The sequence below is a fragment of the Hyla sarda genome, unplaced genomic scaffold (assembly GCF_029499605.1).
Source record: "Hyla sarda isolate aHylSar1 unplaced genomic scaffold, aHylSar1.hap1 scaffold_73, whole genome shotgun sequence".
In the NCBI taxonomy this organism is placed as follows: Eukaryota; Metazoa; Chordata; class Amphibia; order Anura; family Hylidae; genus Hyla; species Hyla sarda.
In genome coordinates, this window is record NW_026610751.1 from 50,098 (window position 1) to 68,880 (window position 18,783).

The following is an 18,783-nucleotide window of genomic DNA, read 5'->3' on the forward strand; positions in this document are numbered from 1 at the left end:
TTCAGTCTGAAAATGAGATTTAATGGTCATAAAACTACAGATTTCATACAAAATGGCGGGTTGTTCCCCTCCTCACGTGCCGATCTCTGCGCAGTCACGGCGCTTGCGCTTATTATTGGCTTTGTCCAATCGTAGACGAGATAAAGTACACGTCATCCAGTTCTCCATCGCGCGGTGTTCACCCGGAGCCCAGCGCCCCCCATCAGAGTCCCTGGGTTACTGCTCCTTCGGGGGCTTGTAGTGTAGCCGACAACGCTCGTGAAATATCTGAAACAGAAGTCACGGAAGTCACATGACCACATCCCATAATGCTCTGCACTGCCCATGACCCACAATGCCCCACGACATAATCCGTCATCACCAGGAACACAGCAGAAGTAACAGCGGAGGCAGCTTTGGCGCAAACTGGAGAAGTCAGATACAATGTAACTAGTTCAGTGTTTCCCAAACCAAGGGGCCTTCGACTGTCCGGGCATGCTGGGAGTTGTAGTTTTGCAAAGGCGGGAGGCCCCCTGGTTGTGACCTCCTATACCATGACCCCATAGCCCTGTGATGTGACCCCCTATACCGTGACCCCATAGCCCTGTAATGTGACCCCCTATACCGTGACCCCATAGCCCTGTGATGTGACCCCCTATACCATGACCCCATAGCCCTGTGATGTGACCCCCTATACCACGACCCCATAGCCCTGTGATGTGACCCCCTATACCACGACCCCATAGCCCTGTGATGTGACCCCCTATACCACGACCCCATAGCCCTGTGATGTGACCCCCTATACCACGACCCCATAGCCCTGTGATGTGACCCCCTATACCACGACCCCATAGCCCTGTGATGTGACCCCCTATACCACGACCCCATAGCCCTGTGATGTGACCCCCTATACCATGACCCCATAGCCCTGTAATGTGACCCCCTATACCATGACCCCATAGCCCTGTGATGTGACCCCCTATACCATGACCCCATAGCCCTGTGATGTGACCCCCTATACCATGACCCCATAGCCCTGTGATGTGACCCCCTATACCATGACCCCATAGCCCTGTGATGTGGCCCCGAGGCCTGGACCCCATAGCCCTGTGATGTGACCCCCTATACCATAACCCCATAAGCCCTGTTCTCTGACCCCGAGACCTGGACCCCATAGACCTGTGATGTGAGCCTCAGGGCCCAGAATCCATAGTCCTGAATGGGACCCCCCCAGGCCCGGACCCCATATCCCGGTGCTGTGTCCTGTGATATCAGATCCTGTGAGGTTCGGCCTCCATGGAGGGGACTTGTTTCTTCAGCAGATCCCACAGATGATCGATCCAGGGAATCTGAAGTCCCCTTATAAGTGATCCAGCACAATCCCACCCGTTTTGTTGCTGTTACTTGTGTATTACTGGGGGCAGAAGGAAAGAGAACCTCCATACAGAGGACACAGCCGCCGGGCAGGGACAGGAATGAGACGGGGGGCCGCAGCAGCTTCTTACCTTCCAGCTCCGGTCGTTCACCACCTCCTCCACATTCAGCTCTGACTGCAGCAATTTTAACTGCAAAACAACAAAAAGAAGGTAAGTAGGGGGTCAGAGGTCATCTCACGTCTAATATCGTGTTTTCTCATCAGTGTGTCTCCAGCTGTTGCAAAACTACAAATCCCAGCATGCCCGGACAGCTAAAGGGGGAAAGTGGGGAGATATGAATTTATATTATGGACTTTAAAAGTGAAGTGTCCATAGGAGACTAATATAAGCAATCATTAGATTGCTTATACTGATCTATGCTATTGCATTGTAGTTAGCTGTCCAGTCTGCCGTTAGCTGTCCAGGCATGCCCGGAGTTGTAATTTTGAAACAGCTGGAGGCACGCCAGTTGGGAAACACTGTGCTAGAACTAAATTGGACATCAGGGAGATGTGATCCTGGGAAAGCTGGATAACAGCCCCTGTTGCATCGGCCACCTACGCTGATTATCAGCCAACTTTCCTAGAGTCCTGAATGTGAAATCCATCCAGTACTGAAGAGACATCACTGGCACAGGTATCACAAGTCAGATCTGCCGCTCAGTATTCTGGGAAAGCTGAGTGGTGTCTCTAATACATCTTATAATGGTTGTCTATGGCAGTGTTTTCCAACCAGGGTGCCTCCAGCAGATGCAAAACTACAACTCCAAGCATGCCAGGACAGCCGAAGGCTCATTTGGACCAAGACCCAACATGTTTCTCTCCCAATAAGCAACTTCCTCAGGGGACAACAGCCACTTAAATTTACTTTTATATTTATTTTTCATAGTTCATGTCAGTGTTTTCCAACCAGGCTGCCTCCAGCTGTTGCAAAACTACAACTCCCAGCATGCCCGGACAGCCAATGGCTGTCCGGGTATGCTGGAAGTTGTAGTTTTGCAACAGCTGGAGGCACCTTGGTTTGTGGAATTCTTACTGCAGTCCATGATTACAGATTATGTAAAGAAAAGATGGCGGCCGGATAAAATATAACCCTCTCCCCAGAGATATTGCAGCTGTGTGGATAGTCACTCAGCTTTCCCAGGTTCCTGTCCGCACCTTGGTCTGCTCTTTCCTCAGCTGTCTCATTAGCGTCAGGTTCTCCAGCTCCCGTCTCCTCTCCTCTTGGTACCTGTTCACATTGATGGACGTCTGGGATATGCAGCTCTTTATGGCCTTCTCCCGGGATCGGTGCGCGTCGCGGAGCTGCGGAGGGAAGACAGAGAAGCGTTACCCGGGGGCGCGATGTGCTGCAGAGACGGAGGGGGTCACAGGGGTCACTTACGGACTCGTACAGCTGCTGGCAGGTCTGACTGGCGTCGATCTTTCCGGCGAAGGACGCGGTGGGGACGGTGGTGTTCAGCTCGTAGACGATCCGGTCGTCTATTGTCCGCATGACCCGGAGGAATTCCTATATATACAGACAGCGCAAAAGTCACATCGCAGCCGCCCCCTGCTGGTGGATCAGGGTATGAGCAGAGCGGCCCTGTGGTGTTCACATTGTGTATGAACTGATGCATTATGGGATCCACCCCTCACCTGTGATAAACTACAACTCCCAGCATGTCCTGATAGTTCAAAGTGCTGACAGATATAAAGCAATGGTCATGTGTGGCCTCCAACTGCTGACAAACTACAAACTACAACTCCCATCATGTCTGCAACTAACTACAACCTCCAACTGCTGCCAAACTACAACTCCCATCGTGTCCTCAACTAACTACAACCTCCAACTGCTGCCAAACTACAACTCCCATCATGTCCACAACTACCTACAACCTCCAACTGCTGCCAAACTACAACTCCCATCATGTCCGCAACTAACTACAACCTCCAACTGCTGCCAAACTACAACTCCCATCATGTCCACAACTACCTACAACCTCCAACTGCTACCAAACTACAACTCTCATCATGTCTGCAACTAACTACAACCTCCAACTGTTGCCGAACTACAACTCCCATCATGTCCGCAACTACAACCTCCAACTGCTGCCAAACTGCAACTCCCATCATGTCCACGACTAACTACAACCTCCAACTGCTGCCAAACTACAACTCCTATCATCCTCACAACTAACTACAACCTCCAACTGCTGCCATACTACAACTCCTATCATGTCTGCAACTACCTACAACCTCCAACTGCTGCCAAACTACAACTCCCATCATGTCTGCAACTAACTACAACCTCCAACTGCTGCCGAACTACATCTCTCATCGTGTCCGCAACTACAACCTCCAACTGCAACTCCCATCATGTCCACAACTACCTACAACCTCCAACTGCTGCTAAACTACAACTCCCATCATGTCTGCAACTAACTACAACCTCCAACTGTTGCTCTGCTGCTAAAACTACAACTCCCATCATCCTCACAATTAACTACAACCTCCAACTGCTGCTAAACTACAACTCCCATCATGTCCACAACTACTTACAACCTCCAACTGCTGCTAAACTACAACTTCCATCATGTCCGCAACTACAACCTCCAACTGTTGCTCTGCTGCTAAAACTACAACTCCCATCATGCCCGCAACTACCTACAATCTCCAACTGCTACTATACTACCACTCCCGTCATCCTCACAACTAACTACAACTTCCAACTATTGTTAAACTACAACTCCCATCATGCCTCGAACCTTTAACTGCTCCTAAACTACAACTCTCATCATGTCCACAACTAACTACCACTTCCAACTGCTCCTAAAATACAACTCCCATCATCGCCATAATTACAACCTCCAACTGCTGCTAAACTGCAACTCCCATCATGTCCGCAACTAACTATAACCTTTAACTGCCTCAAAACTACAACTCCCATAATGTCCACAACTACAACCTCCAACTGCTGCTGAACTACAACTCTCATCATGCCTACAAATACAACCTTCAATTGCTGCTAAACTACAACTCCCATCATGTCCACAACTAACTACAACTCCTAACAGCCAAGTGTCAAAGTTAGAGTTAAAAATAAAAAAAACAGCAATGGTCACCTGATTGTCTCCAGTTACCAGGGCATGCTGGGACTTGTGGTTTTGCAATATCTTAAGTATTAACATTGCAGCTGTAAAGCAAACGGGCAATCTGTAGTACAACTACAACTCCCAGCAAGTCACGACATAAGGAATTAATACTGCAGGGTTGGCCTTGATGTCCGTGCACGCTGGGACTTGTAGTTCTAGGACATATGTCAGGAAGAGGCTCTGGATGGGAGCAGCTCTTACATCCCAGCCGCCCCCTGCTGGTGGTTCAGGGTATAGGCAGAGCGCGGTGGCTGCGTGTGAACTGACAGCAATGCATTATGGGATCGCAGCCAATGGATAGGAGCTGGAGATCTGTAGAACCAGAACTCCCAGCATGCTCTGCTGAAGCCTCCACACAGAGAGACGCCTTGATGTCAGTGCATGCTGGGACTTGTAGTTCTGCTGCCTCTAAGAAGCAATGACTAGACGCTGGTCTTCTGTACTATTACTCCCAGCATCTGTTCTGTCTAAGCAATCAGGGCATGCTGGGAGTTGTAGTTTTGCAATCTCTCAAGGGCCATCGTGCAACAAATCCCACAGCGACCTCTATAGGGGACAGGAGGAAGTACAAGAGGCCGGATCCGCTCTGTGATCTGCTGCTCTGGTCTGAGGTCACTACTTACAGAGAAGTCGCTGGCTCAGCATTTCCCAGCCAGGGTGCCTCCAGCTGTTGCAAAGCGACAATTCCCAGCATGCCCGGACAACCGTTGCTTCATTTAATTTCATTACTTTAACTGGGTCATGTGATCACCAGTCTGACCCACAGAAAATGAGTGTGCTTAATGTAGAGTTTTCCAACCAGGGGGCCTCCAGCTGTTGCAAAACTACAACTGCCAGCATACCCGGATAACCGGTGCTTCATTGCATTTTATTACTGTAACTGGGTCATGTGATCACCAGTCTGACCCACAGAAAATTTGTGTGCTTAATGTAGTGTTTTCCAACCAGGGGGCCTCCAGCTGTTGCAAAGCTACAATTCCCAGCATGCCCGGACAGCCAAAGGCTGTCCGGGCATGCTGGGAGTTGTAGTTTTGCAACAGCTGGAAGCACACTGATCTAACTAACGATCTTGCATACAGCAGGGCAGGCCTTCATGTCAGTGCGCGCTGGGACTTGTAGTTCTGCTATCTTTGCAAGGATCAGCAAAAGTTAAAGGGGTACTCCGGTGGAAAACTATTTATTTTAAAAAATGAACTGGAGCCAGAAAGTTAAACAGATTTGTAAATTACTTCTATTAAAAAATCTTAATCCTTCCAGTACTTATCAGCTGCTGTATTCTCCACGGGAAGTTGTGAAGTCCTTTCCAGTCTGAGCACAGTGCTCTCTGCTGACACCTCTGTCCATGTCAGGAAGTGTCCAGAGCAGGAGAGGTTTTGCTATAGGGATTTGCTCCTGCTCTGGACAGTTCCTGACATGGACAGAGGTGTCAGCAGAGAGCACTGTGCTCAGACTGGAAAGAACTACACAACTTCCTGTAGAGAATACAGCAGCTGATAAGTACTGGAAGGATTGAGATTTTTTAATAGAAGTCATTTACAAATCTGTATAACTTTCTGGCAATAGTTCATTTAAAACAAATAGTTTCCCCCCGGAGTACCCCTTTAACTTTTGCTGATCCCTGCAAAGATAGCAGAACTACAAGTCCCAGCATGCACTGACATGAAGGCTTGCCTTCGGCTGTCCGGGCATGCTGGGAATTGTAGCTTTGCAACAGCTGGAGGCACCCTGGTTGGAAAACATTACATTAAGCACACTAATTTTCTGTGGGTCAGACTGGTGATCACATGACCTAGTTACAGTAATAAAATGCAATGAAGCACTGGTTTTCCGGGCATGCTGGGAATTGTCGTTTTGCAACAGCTGGAGGCACCCTGGCTGGGAAATGCTGAACCAGAGACTTCTCCGTAAGTAGTGACCTCAGACCAGAGCAGCAGATCTGAAGAACTACTGCTCCCAGCATGCTTTTCTGCCAGCCTCTAGAAGTATATATAGGCCCCTTACATACCTTGATGTCAGTGCATGCTGGGACTTGTAGTAATACCAGGTTTGCCAGGCACAGACAATGAATGGTTAGTAGCTGGAGATATGTAGGACTATAACTCCCAGCATGCTCTGCTGCCTAGTAGTACACAGTCCCTTGTATAGACCCACACAGATAGCAGGGTGAATGCTGGGACTTGTAGTTCTTCTGTAGCTGAGGAGCCACAGATTGGCCTAATGAACTACTGCTCCCAGCATGCTTTGGCTGCCAGTTATCTGTAGTACAACTACAACTCCCAGCAAGTTCCAAGATAAGGAAAAGTGTATATTGCAGGGTTACGTCGTGACGTCGGTGCATGCTGGGACTTGTAGTTCTACCACATTTGCTAGGCTGTAAGGAATGGTTGGGAACTGGAGATCTGGGGGGACTACAACTCCCAGCATGCTCTGCAGAGGCCGGTGATTGTACACTCATCATACATGAACAGCTTGGTTACACCTCCATGTCAGCGCATGCTGGGACTTGTAGTTCTACCGCCTCTTCAAGTAACAAGCAATGATTAGGAGCAGGTTGCCTGTAGAACTATCACTCCCAGCATGCCCCCACAATCTGAATTACAGCCCTGTTTGTCAGTGCACGCTGGGACTTGTAGTTCTGCCACCTTTTGCGAGGCACAGGCCAAAAGTGTTCAGTCAGGGTGCCTCCAGCTGTTGCAAAACTACAACATCCAGCAAAGGCTGTGCGGACATGCTGGGAGTTGTAGTTTTGCTAAAAGCTGGGGGTAGGTGGGGAAGGTAGGACATCACAGAGATATCGATGGTTAGGGGTCAGCGTCCTGAAGAACTACTACTCCCAGCATGCAGCATCAGGTAGTATATATACCCAGTAGATACAAAAACGTATTTAGCAGGGTTAGCATTGATGTCTGCGCATGCTGGGACTTGTAGTTCCACACTATTTTCAGCTTAACATCAGCAGGAGTATAACTCCCAGCATGCTCTGCTGCAGCCTCCAGTACTATACACTTCCCTATGTTACCCTTTGCTGTAGGTGCATGCTGGGACTTGTAGTTCTGCCTCCTCTGCAGGGCTCAGGCATTGGTTAGGACAGTGTTTCCCAACCAGGGGGCCTCCAGCTGTTGCAAAACTACAATTCCCAGCATGCCCGGACAGCCTTTGGCTGTCCGGGCATGCTGGGAGTTGTAGTTTTGCAACAGCTGGAGGCCCCCTGGTTGGGAAACACTGTTATGAAGTGGTATTCTGTAGGACTATAACTCCCAGCATGCCCACACACTCTGCTCTGGTCGCGCTGGGACTTGTAGTTCCCCTGTATCCCGTACACTGGTCTCGTGGAGGTCACACGTCTCATTGAGCGGCCGGGAGGTGGCGGTACTGAGCAGCCGGTGTCTTCTCCTCCTCCCCCGCACCGGCTCTCGGCCGCCCCCCTCCGGTTCTGTCACCTCCCCGGGCCCCGGACACCTCCGTCCTCAATCCTCACCTGAAACTCCGAGAAATCCTCGCAGCTCACCTCTCCACTGGGCGCCGCCATATTGGAAAAGCCAGGGGTCCTCCGTGTCCGCAACCTCTGACCTCCCGTCTAGGTGTCCGTGGAGATTGCCTGACCCGGGGGAGGGGAGAATGACAGGACCCCGGGCAGCTGTGACCCGCAGTCAGCACTCCACGGGGCCCGGGAGACACTTTTCTCTCGTCCAAACAAAACATGTCTCCAATGCTGCTGCCATTTTCTTGGTGATTCTCCATAGAGACCGAATAGGATAGGCTACAAGAAAATGGCCGCGTCGCCAAAGACGAAAACAAGACAAACACAAAAACACAAGAATGACCGCTATTGGCTGCGGCTCTGTGACGATTGGTCGCACAAGTTCAATGTACCGTTTTTCTATTGGCTCATGGCGCGGCCCTCGGCAATATCTTATTGGCTGTCATCTCCGGGGCGGGGCATTACAGTAGTGACGTCACCGTGGGCTCTGACATTGAGTAGGGCAGAAGATGTTGGGCGCAGTGCTCAGGAGCGGCGGCGTGCGCCTATTGGCTGGTGAGTGAACACATGACACGCGGAGCCGTGCAGGACCCCGGAGCTGCCTCTGCGGACCTCATGGGGGCGCTGTCTCCTCCTGTCTCCATGTGTTCTGTGTATTATACTGCTGGAGGGTGACAGCTGTCCGGGCTGGCAGCTGTAGCATGCTGGGAGTTGTAGTTTCACCTCTTCGGCTCTAATAGGAATGTTTTATTGTTTGCATCTTTTTTTTTTTTTTAGGGAGATCAGCGGCGATCAGGATATCACAGGCTCCGGCCCCTCAGGTCCTGGTGAGCGGGAGATGGTGGTGCAGCAAACCGGAGGGGAACAAATCCGAAGGTGAGAGGGGGGCACCCCCAGTGTATGGCCTGTATAATGTACAGGGGCCCCCCAGCGTACGGCCTGTATAATGTACAGGGGCCCCCAGTGTACGGCCTGTATAATGTACAGGGGCCCCCAGTGTATGGCCAGTATAATGTACAGGGGCCCCCAGTGTACGGCCTGTATGATGTACAGGGGCCCCCCAGTGTACGGCCCGTATGATGTACAGGGGCCCCCCAGCGTACGGCCCGTATGATGTACAGGGGCCCCCCAGCGTACGGCCCGTATGATGTACAGGGGCCCCCCAGTGTATGGCCAGTATGATGTACAGGGGCCCCCAGTGTATGGCCAGTATGATGTACAGGGGCCCCCCAGTGTACGGCCTGTATGATGTACAGGGGCCCCCCAGTGTACGGCCTGTATGATGTACAGGGGCCCCCCAGTGTACGGCCTGTATGATGTACAGGGACCCCCCAGTGTACGGCCCGTATGATGTACAGGGGCCCCCCAGCGTACGGCCCGTATGATGTACAGGGGCCCCCCAGCGTACGGCCCGTATGATGTACAGGGGCCCCCCAGCGTACGGCCCGTATGATGTACAGGGGCCCACACAGTGTATAATGTCATTTCAGGGGCCCCACAGTGCATGATGTCAGTTCGGGGGCCCCACAGTGTACATGATGTCATTTCAGGGGCCCCACAGTTTACAATGTCATTTCAGGGGCCCCACAGTGCACGATGTAATTTCGGGGGCCCCTGGCCTGTATGTGTCCTCCCATCCCCCGTTGTCCCGATTCTTCATCCTTCTTCCTTTTCTCCAGGTCCCTCCTTGAAGATTCCCGGTCACCGACCGAGCGACTTCGAGAAGAAGATCCTGATCTGGGGCGGACGATACAAGAACCCGGCTGAGATCCCTGAACTTGTGTCGTGAGTGACGGTTATCTCAGGGGATGATGGGAGTTGTAGTTCTCCACACATTTCTCTGCCGTCTCTTACCATCTGTCCTGACATATTTCTTCTGCGCACACAGCTGAGGGTTTGTATCGGTGTAGAGCCCTGTTTTCCAACCAGGGTGCCTCCAGCTGTTGCAAAACTACAACTCCCAGCATGCCTGGACAGCCAACGGCTGTCCGGGCATGCTGGGAGTTGTTGTTTTGCAACAGCTGGAGGCACCCTGGTTGGAAAACACTGACATGAACTATGAAAAATAAATATAAAAGTAAATTGAAGTGGCTGTTGTCCCCTGAGGAAATCTTATTGGAGAGAAACACGTTGGGTCTTGGTCCAAATGAGCCAATCCCTACAAGACATATGTTATAGTTTTGCTTGGAGTTGTAGTTTTGCAACAGCTGGAGGCACCCTGGTTGGGAGACACTGGTGTAGAGTCTGGAGTCCAGGCAGCGATTGCCTACACTGATTCACTGTAACAAACCCTCAGCTGTGTGAACATTAGTGACCCCAATGTCAGTGTATACTGTGGTGCTCCCCTAGCGTCCATGTAATGTCCCTGTATATGTCTCTTCTCTCTCAGCTACGAGGCCGTGGACGCTGCCAAGAGCAAAGTGAGAGTCAAGTTCGCAATCCTGATGATGTTCCTGACCATAATGGGCTGCGTCCTGATGGTGATCTCCGGGAAACAGGTGAGAGCGCCCCCATCTCTACAGGAAACACGGTGTACATACATTACTGATCCTGAGTTATATCCTGTACTATACTCCAGAGCTGTACTCACTATTCTGCTGGTGAGGCCACTGTGTACATACATTACATTACTTATCCTGTACTGATCCTGAGTTATATCCTTTATTATACTCCAGAGCTGCACTCACTATTCTGCTGGTGAGGTCACTGTGTACATACATTACATTACTTATCCTGTACTGATCCTTAGTTATATCCTGTATTATACTCCAGAGCTGTACTCACTATTCTGCTGGTGAGGTCACTGTGTACATACATTACATTACTTATCCTGAACTGATCCTGAGTTATATCCTGTATTATACCCCAGAGCTGTACTCACTATTCTGCTGGTGAGGTCACTGTGTACATACATTACATTACTTATCCTGTACTGATCCTGAGTTATATCCTGTATTATACTCCAGAGCTGCGCTCACTATTCTGCTGGTGAGGTCACTGTGTACATTCCTTACATTACTTATCCTGTACTGATCCTGAGTTATATCCTGTATTATACTCCAGAGCTGTACTCACTATTCTGCTGGTGAGGTCACTGTGTACATACATTACATTACTTATCCTGTACTGATCCTGAGTTATATCCTGTATTATACTCCAGAGCTGTACTCACTATTCTGCTGGTGAGATCACTGTGTACATACATTACATTACTTATCCTGTACTGATCCTGAGTTATATCCTGTATTATACTCCAGAGCTGTACTCACTATTCTGCTGGTGAGGCCACTGTGTACATACATTACATTACTTATCCTGTACTGATCCTGAGTTATATCCTGTATTATACTCCAGAGCTGTATTCACTATTCTGCTGGTGAGGTCACTGTGTACATTCCTTACATTACTTATCCTGTACTGATCCTGAGTTATATCCTGTATTATACTCCAGAGCTGTACTCACTATTCTGCTGGTGAGGTCACTGTGTACATACATTACATTACTTATCCTGTACTGATCCTGAGTTATATCCTGTATTATACTCCAGAGCTGTACTCACTATTCTGCTGGTGAGATCACTGTGTACATACATTACATTACTTATCCTGTACTGATCCTGAGTTATATCCTGTATTATACTCCAGAGCTGTACTCACTATTCTGCTGGTGAGGCCACTGTGTACATACATTACATTACTTATCCTGTACTGATCCTGAGTTATATCCTGTATTATACTCCAGAGCTGTATTCACTATTCTGCTGGTGAGGTCACTGTGCACATACATTACATTACTTATCCTGTACTGATCCTGAGTTATATCCTGTATTATACCCCAGAGCTGTACTCACTATTCTGCTGGTGAGGTCACTGTGTACATACATTACATTACTTATCCTGTACTGATCCTGAGTTATATCCTATATTATACACCAGAGCTGTACTCACTATTCTGCTGGTGGGATCACTGTGTACATACATTACATTACTTATCCTGTACTGATCCTGAATTATATCCTGTATTATACTCCAGAGCTGTACTCACTATTCTGCTGGTGAGATCACTGTGTACATACATTGCATTACTTATCCTGTACTGATCCTGAGTTATATCCTGTATTATACCCCAGAGCTGTACTCACTATTCTGCTGGTGAGGTCACTGTGTACATACATTACATTACTTATCCTGTACTGATCCTGAGTTATATCCTGTATTATACTCCAGAGCTGTACTCACTATTCTGCTGGTGAGGTCACTGTGTACATACATTACATTACTTATCCTGTACTGATCCTGAGTTATATCCTGTAACTCTTTTTATTATAAAAATGAAAAACAAATCTGATACAAAACATAAAACAAAAACAAGCTTAACCAGCTATAACAAACATAACATAAATAAAATTACAAAAACAAAATCTGCCTAACCGGCCAGCCCAAATTTACTAAAATATACTTTTACTTTTTTCCCATACCAAAAAACTAAATATCACACACAAACACGCATTCCAAAAAAAAAAAAAAAAAAAAAAAAAAAAAAACATAAAAATAGCCCAACTTGGCTTATAAAAATATATAAAACATAAAATAAAGCACAGCTTGGCTATAAAACAAAAGAAAAGGACCATAAAAGTAGCACAACTTGGCTGTAACTCAAAAATTACCCTTACCCAGGGAAAAAAAAAAATAAAAATTTTTTAGCACAACTTGCTACTAAATAACACTCTGCCTCCCAGCCAGAGATCCACCGGTGAAAGAAGGGCAGGGAAAAGCAGCGCGGAGACGCGGCCGGAGAGAGGGCCCAAAGAGCCCAGCCCCACGCACCGCCCCCGCACGGCCGCAAGGCCCACGAAGCACGCCCAGCACGGCAAGGAGCCGAGGACGGCCAGAGAGGATCCACGCGCAACCCAGAAACCGGCGAGCGCCGGACCCAAAAAGAGCAAACCAGAACCGAAGAAAAGGACAACACCGCCGAAAAGCGAGACCGCGAAGCCGGAGGCGAGGAGAGCAGAGACACCGGAGGGGAGCGGCCCCCCCAAGGAGGAAAAAATAAAATATAACATTTTATACACAAACATGTATACATGCATATACGCAAGCATACACATACACATACATATACATATATATATACATACATACACATGTATATACACATAAACGCACACACATATATACACATAAACACATATGACACCACTTAACTACTGACCCGACTGCCACTATACACTATATAATATAAAACAATATAAAATACCCAATATATACAAAACACAATATATACAAAAATCACTGAAAATACACAAAAATATACTACAGAAAATAACGGAAAACACCTACACTAAAACTGTCCCCTCACCCACACCACCCCTCCTGTACATGGGTCAGAGTCCATACCGTCCATACAGTTCTCAAAGTCCAGTCCTTAACTGACCCATGTCAGGTCCCCAAAATACCACTCAAAAAACCACCACCCACAAATACACCCTCCCCACCTAACACTCCTCCCAACCAACTTATATACAAACTTATACATTCTGAACCACCACCCCCTTTAGGCCCAAGTTTGGTTGCCTGTAAGCCCTTCATAGCATGTAAATTGAAAACAAAACAAAAACTTAATGTGCACATGCATCAGCCCACCACCAGGGAGAAGATGGCAGACCTGATACATAAATCATTTTATACTCTTTCCCTAACTCCCCCTACAATTCTCCCTAATTCTATCCCTACAATAAATCTGACCCTGCCCTCACCCTATCTCTACCCCTATAACACTGCCCCTAACCAAAAATAAAAGGTACTCTACCCAAAAGGTTTAGTACCTAGGGCACATGAAATGAGAAACCTCTCCACAGGAGAGAAGCCCTACTGGTACCAAGACTGCCATACTCCAAAGACCTGATCTTCCCGAGGTCACCAGTGATGTTCCTACAGACCTCCACCTCGGAGAGGATTTTTTGTTGGGTCGACACTAAGCACCGTGCGTTCCACGTGTGATACCTAACCACTAAACTGACTAAGAATAAAGTGCCCCGATCTCGGCCACCCAGGTTCCTGAATGCCCCATAAGCCCACTCTGGATAGGTAAGGCCGGCAAGTTGACTCCAGCCGATGGAAGCGCCCACCCTGTTGTAGACCCCTATGTTAAAGGGACAATGAAGCAGGAAGTGGTCCATGCTTTCCAGCATGTCCCCGCACTCTTCTCGGGGACACCCCCGGTCATCAGAGTTCCTGTACTTCAGGTTGTCCTTTACACATAGCTTCCCCTGAAAGCAGCGCCAGGCCAAGTCCCAAAACTTCTGGGGGATCCTTTTCATGTTTAAAAGATACAACCCCACCCTCAGATCCCGACCTGGGCAGTCCCTGAGCGCCAGAGGCTTCTGGAAGTGGGTCAACAGAACCCGTTTATCAAAAAACTGCCTTGACTGGGTCCTGATCTCCCACACTCCCAGACCCCACCGACGTATCGCCTTCAGAGTCGGGGTAGCGTAAGCCGGAAGATATCCATGGGGCGTACGGAGGTCCTTCACTTGCCCTCCTGTCTCCCATTCCTGGAAGAAAGGCCGAAACCACTCCTTGCAGGAGAGTACCCACGGAGAAGCCCTCTCTGACCAGAGGTTTGCGATGTTGGCTTTCAAGAAGGTGTTCGTTAAGAACACCACAGGGTTTACCATAGATAAACCCCCCAGTCTCCTCGTGCGGTACGTAACCTCCCTCTTGACTAGGTTCAACCTGTTCCCCCATAACAGTTGGAAAAACAGGCTGTAGCCCCTAGTGTAGTAAGCCTCTGGTAAGATACATACACTGCCCAGATAGATAAACAAGGGGAGCAGGTACGATTTGATCAGGTGTACCCTTTCCCTGAGGGTCATAGACCAACCCTTCCACTGGTTCACCTTCTGAGTGGCATCCTGTAGCTTACCGTCCCAGTTTTTGGTGGGATAATCATCCTGGCCGAATGTGATGCCCAGAATTTTTGCTGACTCTTGGAGCCCTGGAAGGGTGTCCGGGAGATCAAAAGTGGGATCTCCCCCTCTCAGCCAGAGACTTTCACACTTATCCCGGTTGATCTTGGACCCGGATGCCTCCGAGTAGCGGTCCACCTCTGACATCACCACATCGACCTCCTCCCGTGAGGAGACAAAAATAGTGACATCATCAGCGTACGCCACCACTCTCTGGGCGACAGCCGACTCCGCCAGAGTCATCCCGACTCCCGCCAACGGCCCACAATCTACCCTCCGGACGAAGGGATCGATTGCGAACACGTATAACAGCGGGCTCAAAGGACAACCCTGACGGACTCCGGACCCCACCTCAAAAGAGCGGCCAGACCAACCGTTCACCAGCGGGAAACTCTCTGCCCCTGCATATAAGGTTACAAGCCAATTCACAAAAGTACTCGGTAAGCCATATCTCAGGAGGACGGACCAGAGGTACTCGTGGTTCACCCGATCAAATGCTTTGGCCTGATCCAAGGACAACAAGTACCCCTTCCAGAGACCCGCACTACTCCGCTCCACTGCCTCCCTGACACTGAGGACCGCACTTAAGATGCTTCGGCCTAGAACAGAGCAGTGCTGGGCCCCCGAAAGGAGCCGGGGTGCAAACTCCACCAACCGATTAAACAGTATCTTGGCCAGAAGCTTCCTGTCCGTATTGAGAAGAGCTATGGGCCTCCAATTCTCAATCCGGCTAGGATCTTTACCCTTTGACAGAAGAATCAGGGCCGACCTCCTCATTGACTTTGGTAGAGTGCCCGAGGAGAGACACTCATTGAATACCTCAGTCAAGAGGGGAGCTAAAGACTCCTTAAAGGTCCTGTACCACTCGGATGTTAAGCCATCCGGACCTGGCGACTTCTTGGGGGCGAGCCCCTCGATCGCCAGTCTCGCTTCCTCTTCCCTGATTTCTTCTGCCAAAACATCCAGAGAGGGTTCTACCCCTGGCTCAGGAATAGTTTCAGCCAGGAAAGCCGACATCCCGTCTCGATCTAGATCCTTCCTTCCCAAGAGGTGCGAGTAGAAGGATCTGACGACCTCCAGGATCCCTGATCTGGACCGATTCAGAGATCCAGTACTATCAATCAGTCCTGAGACCACTTTACTACTCACTGACATCTTACAGTTCTTGTAACAGTCGGGCGAGCGGTACCTCCCGTAATCCCTCTCAAAAACCAAAGATGTGTGCCTATCGTACTGACACCCCATCAGCAAGGATTTCACTCTGGAGATATCCTCCCGGCTACCTCCAGTCGAGACAAGGAGCTCGAGTTTCCTCCTCAGACCCTGATACAGGCGGTACCTATTCAGGGACCTGAGGCTCGAGAGCTGGCGGAAGAACCCCGCAACCTGCTTCTTGAATATCTCCCACCACTCTGACTTACTACTACAAAGGTCCAGTAAAGGTACCTGACTCTGAAGAAAATCCTCAAAGGACTGTCTTATCTCCGCTTCCTCCAGGAGGGACGAATTCAGCTTCCAATAACCTTTACCCATCCGGGGGGTCTCTGAAACATTCAAGGAAAACAAAATCATACAGTGATCAGAGAATTCCACCTGAACCACGGACACTGCGGAAGAGACTGCTTCCTCCTTTAAATAAAAGCTGTCTATCCTAGACCTGCAGCTACCTCGATGATAGGTGAAACCCACGTGGCCTGAGGGGCTCCGGATGTGGGCGTCCTCTAGGCGAGCTTCCCTAACTATATTATTGAGGGCCACGCTATCGTAAGCCAGCGGACCATTGGAACCTCTCCTATCTTGGGACCTTGTGACAGTATTGAAGTCCCCTCCAAAGATCACTTGCCGGCTAGTAAAAAGGAAGGGCTTGATCCTCATAAAGAGATCTTTGCGGCCCCACTTGGTTTGTGGGGCGTAGATGTTAATGAGCCGGAGCTCTTGCCCCTTCATGAGGACATCTAAGATCAGGCACCTCCCCATTTCTAACTCAATAACCCGTTGGCATTCAACCGGAGCGGTAAAAAGGACCGCCACCCCACTATACGGCTCAGCCGCAAGAGACCAGTGGGAGGGCCCGCGCCTCCACTCTCTTCTGGCTTTAACCAGAGAGGCTAGATCTGACAACCTGGTCTCCTGTAAAAGGAAAATGTCGGCTTCAACACGGCCGAGAAAATCAAAGGCTGCGAATCTAGCCATATCCGACTTTATACTGGCACAGTTAATAGATGCCAGCGTCAATGGGGTGAGTGCCGCCATCATGGGTGATTGAGTTAGACGGCCTCACCTTTATTTTTTCTTCCCCTTCTTCTTTGCCCCCTCATCCCCAGAAGAAGAAGAAATGGCAGGACCGCTTTTACCTCTTTTTTTTGACTCACTCTGGTCCATATGGTCCCCGTCTCCGTCCGACCCTGGTCTAGCCCTGCCCTCCGAGGAAGGTGCCTCAACAGGACAGGGCCCAGTTCCCCCCAGAGGCTCTTTCTCCCTGGGCACCTCGCCCTCACCTTTCCCCCTCCAAGGAGGGGGAGGAGATGTTAACAAGGACGAGGTACCGGTTTGACAGGTCAACCAGAGGGGGGGCAGTCAGGCTTCCGTTTTGGACCCGGCCCGCAGTACGAGGGAGAGAGGGCTTGGACCTCTTCTTTCTCCCTTTCCTTTTGCCCTTGTCTTTCTTTTTGGCCTTCTCTACACTCTCCTCATCCACACTTTCATAGTGGGAGGAATCGGAAGAGTCGGCCATATTGCCTTCCTCTTCGCCCAGTCTCCTGATCTCCTCATCCAGCACGTCCTCCTCCAGGGCTTCAGTAATTTCAGGGCCAGCTTCAGGAGCAGGGGCCGGAGCTACCCCCGTCACTTGGGCACTCTCCAGCTCCCTACTCCTCCTCCGATTTTCCTCCCGCCTTAGTTTGGCGGGGCCTTTCCTCCTCACTAGCCCTGGTGCGCCCCCATCCCTGCTCGTACCCTCTCCAGCCGAGGCAACTTCACAGCTCTCCCCAGCCGGAGCGGCCGCCGCACGGGCGAAGGCGCTAGGACAACGGCTAAAAGGGGGCCCGAGGACACCACACAGATGGCAGCGGATCTGCCTACAGGATGCGGCCAGATTACCCACCCCACCAAACAAAGCACAGACCTGTACAGTACAGGCTGCGCTAAAATGGGTGGGGCTACCGCACCTGTGACAGACCTTAGGCTGCCCCTGGTAGAAGACCTGGATCCTGTCACGTCCAAGGAAGGCGGCTGACGGAATGTGGGCAACCGTACTCCCTGAACGCCTGAGTTTGACGGAAAACGTCCAGGCCCCGGACCAGATCCCGTGCTCATCAATGTTTTTCTTGGACATGTCCGTCACATTCCCATACCGACCGAGCCAGGTCATGATGTCGTAACAAGAAAGTGACTCGTTACAGGTCAAAGCGGTCACCTTCTTGACCGAGTTCTGACGGGAAATTGCCTTTACGGCAAAATCCCACCAGCCAGGCTCGTTCTTCGCCACCTCGTAGTTTGACCAGAAGAGTTCGAGACCCTCTGGCCGAACGAAACTGACGTCAAACTCTGACGTACCGTAGGGGTGGATCAGGGCAAAGATGTCACTCACCCTGAATTCCATCTGGAGGAGAAGCTGAACCACTTTAGCGCGAGGTGGGCACGCATCCTCACCCCTCCAAATCAGACGGACCACATTCCTGCGGTTATTGTCCTGCCCGGTTGTCAGGAGGGACCAGACCACCTCCCCATTCTGCTCTCGGAAAGCCCCCAAACCGTGCCTCTCTATCCAGAAAGACAGGTCGACTTCACCCCTTCCCTCTACCA

At 50.0% G+C, this 18,783-nt stretch overlaps 2 protein-coding genes across 9 annotated transcripts in view; one reads left to right on the top strand and one right to left on the bottom strand.

The window, feature by feature from the left end:
* Nucleotides 1-8,530, bottom strand: MIX23 (mitochondrial matrix import factor 23). 8 transcript variants are annotated; one of them, XM_056554458.1, is made up of 5 exons: nucleotides 8,401-8,530; nucleotides 2,778-2,903; nucleotides 2,552-2,698; nucleotides 1,485-1,544; nucleotides 1-267 (listed from the first exon to the last, which is right to left on the bottom strand). In XM_056554458.1, exons 2-5 carry the CDS (start codon nucleotides 2,886-2,888, stop codon nucleotides 217-219), a joined length of 369 nt encoding a protein of 122 aa, XP_056410433.1. In that variant the 5' UTR covers nucleotides 2,889-2,903; nucleotides 8,401-8,530; the 3' UTR covers nucleotides 1-216. The 8 variants fall into 8 exon arrangements, with proteins under 8 accessions (XP_056410433.1, XP_056410432.1, XP_056410429.1 ...); XM_056554457.1 differs by lacking the exon at nucleotides 8,401-8,530 and adding an exon at nucleotides 8,036-8,365; XM_056554454.1 differs by lacking the exon at nucleotides 8,401-8,530 and adding an exon at nucleotides 8,006-8,363.
* Nucleotides 8,413-18,783, top strand: part of FAM162A (family with sequence similarity 162 member A) — a 24,164-nt gene continuing 13,793 nt past the window's right edge. The window contains exons 1-4 of the mRNA XM_056554461.1: nucleotides 8,413-8,563; nucleotides 8,786-8,884; nucleotides 9,688-9,793; nucleotides 10,398-10,506. Coding sequence (XP_056410436.1) covers nucleotides 8,518-8,563; nucleotides 8,786-8,884; nucleotides 9,688-9,793; nucleotides 10,398-10,506 — 360 coding nt within the window. The 5' untranslated portion in view covers nucleotides 8,413-8,517. The remainder of the gene's footprint in view (nucleotides 8,564-8,785; nucleotides 8,885-9,687; nucleotides 9,794-10,397; nucleotides 10,507-18,783) is intronic.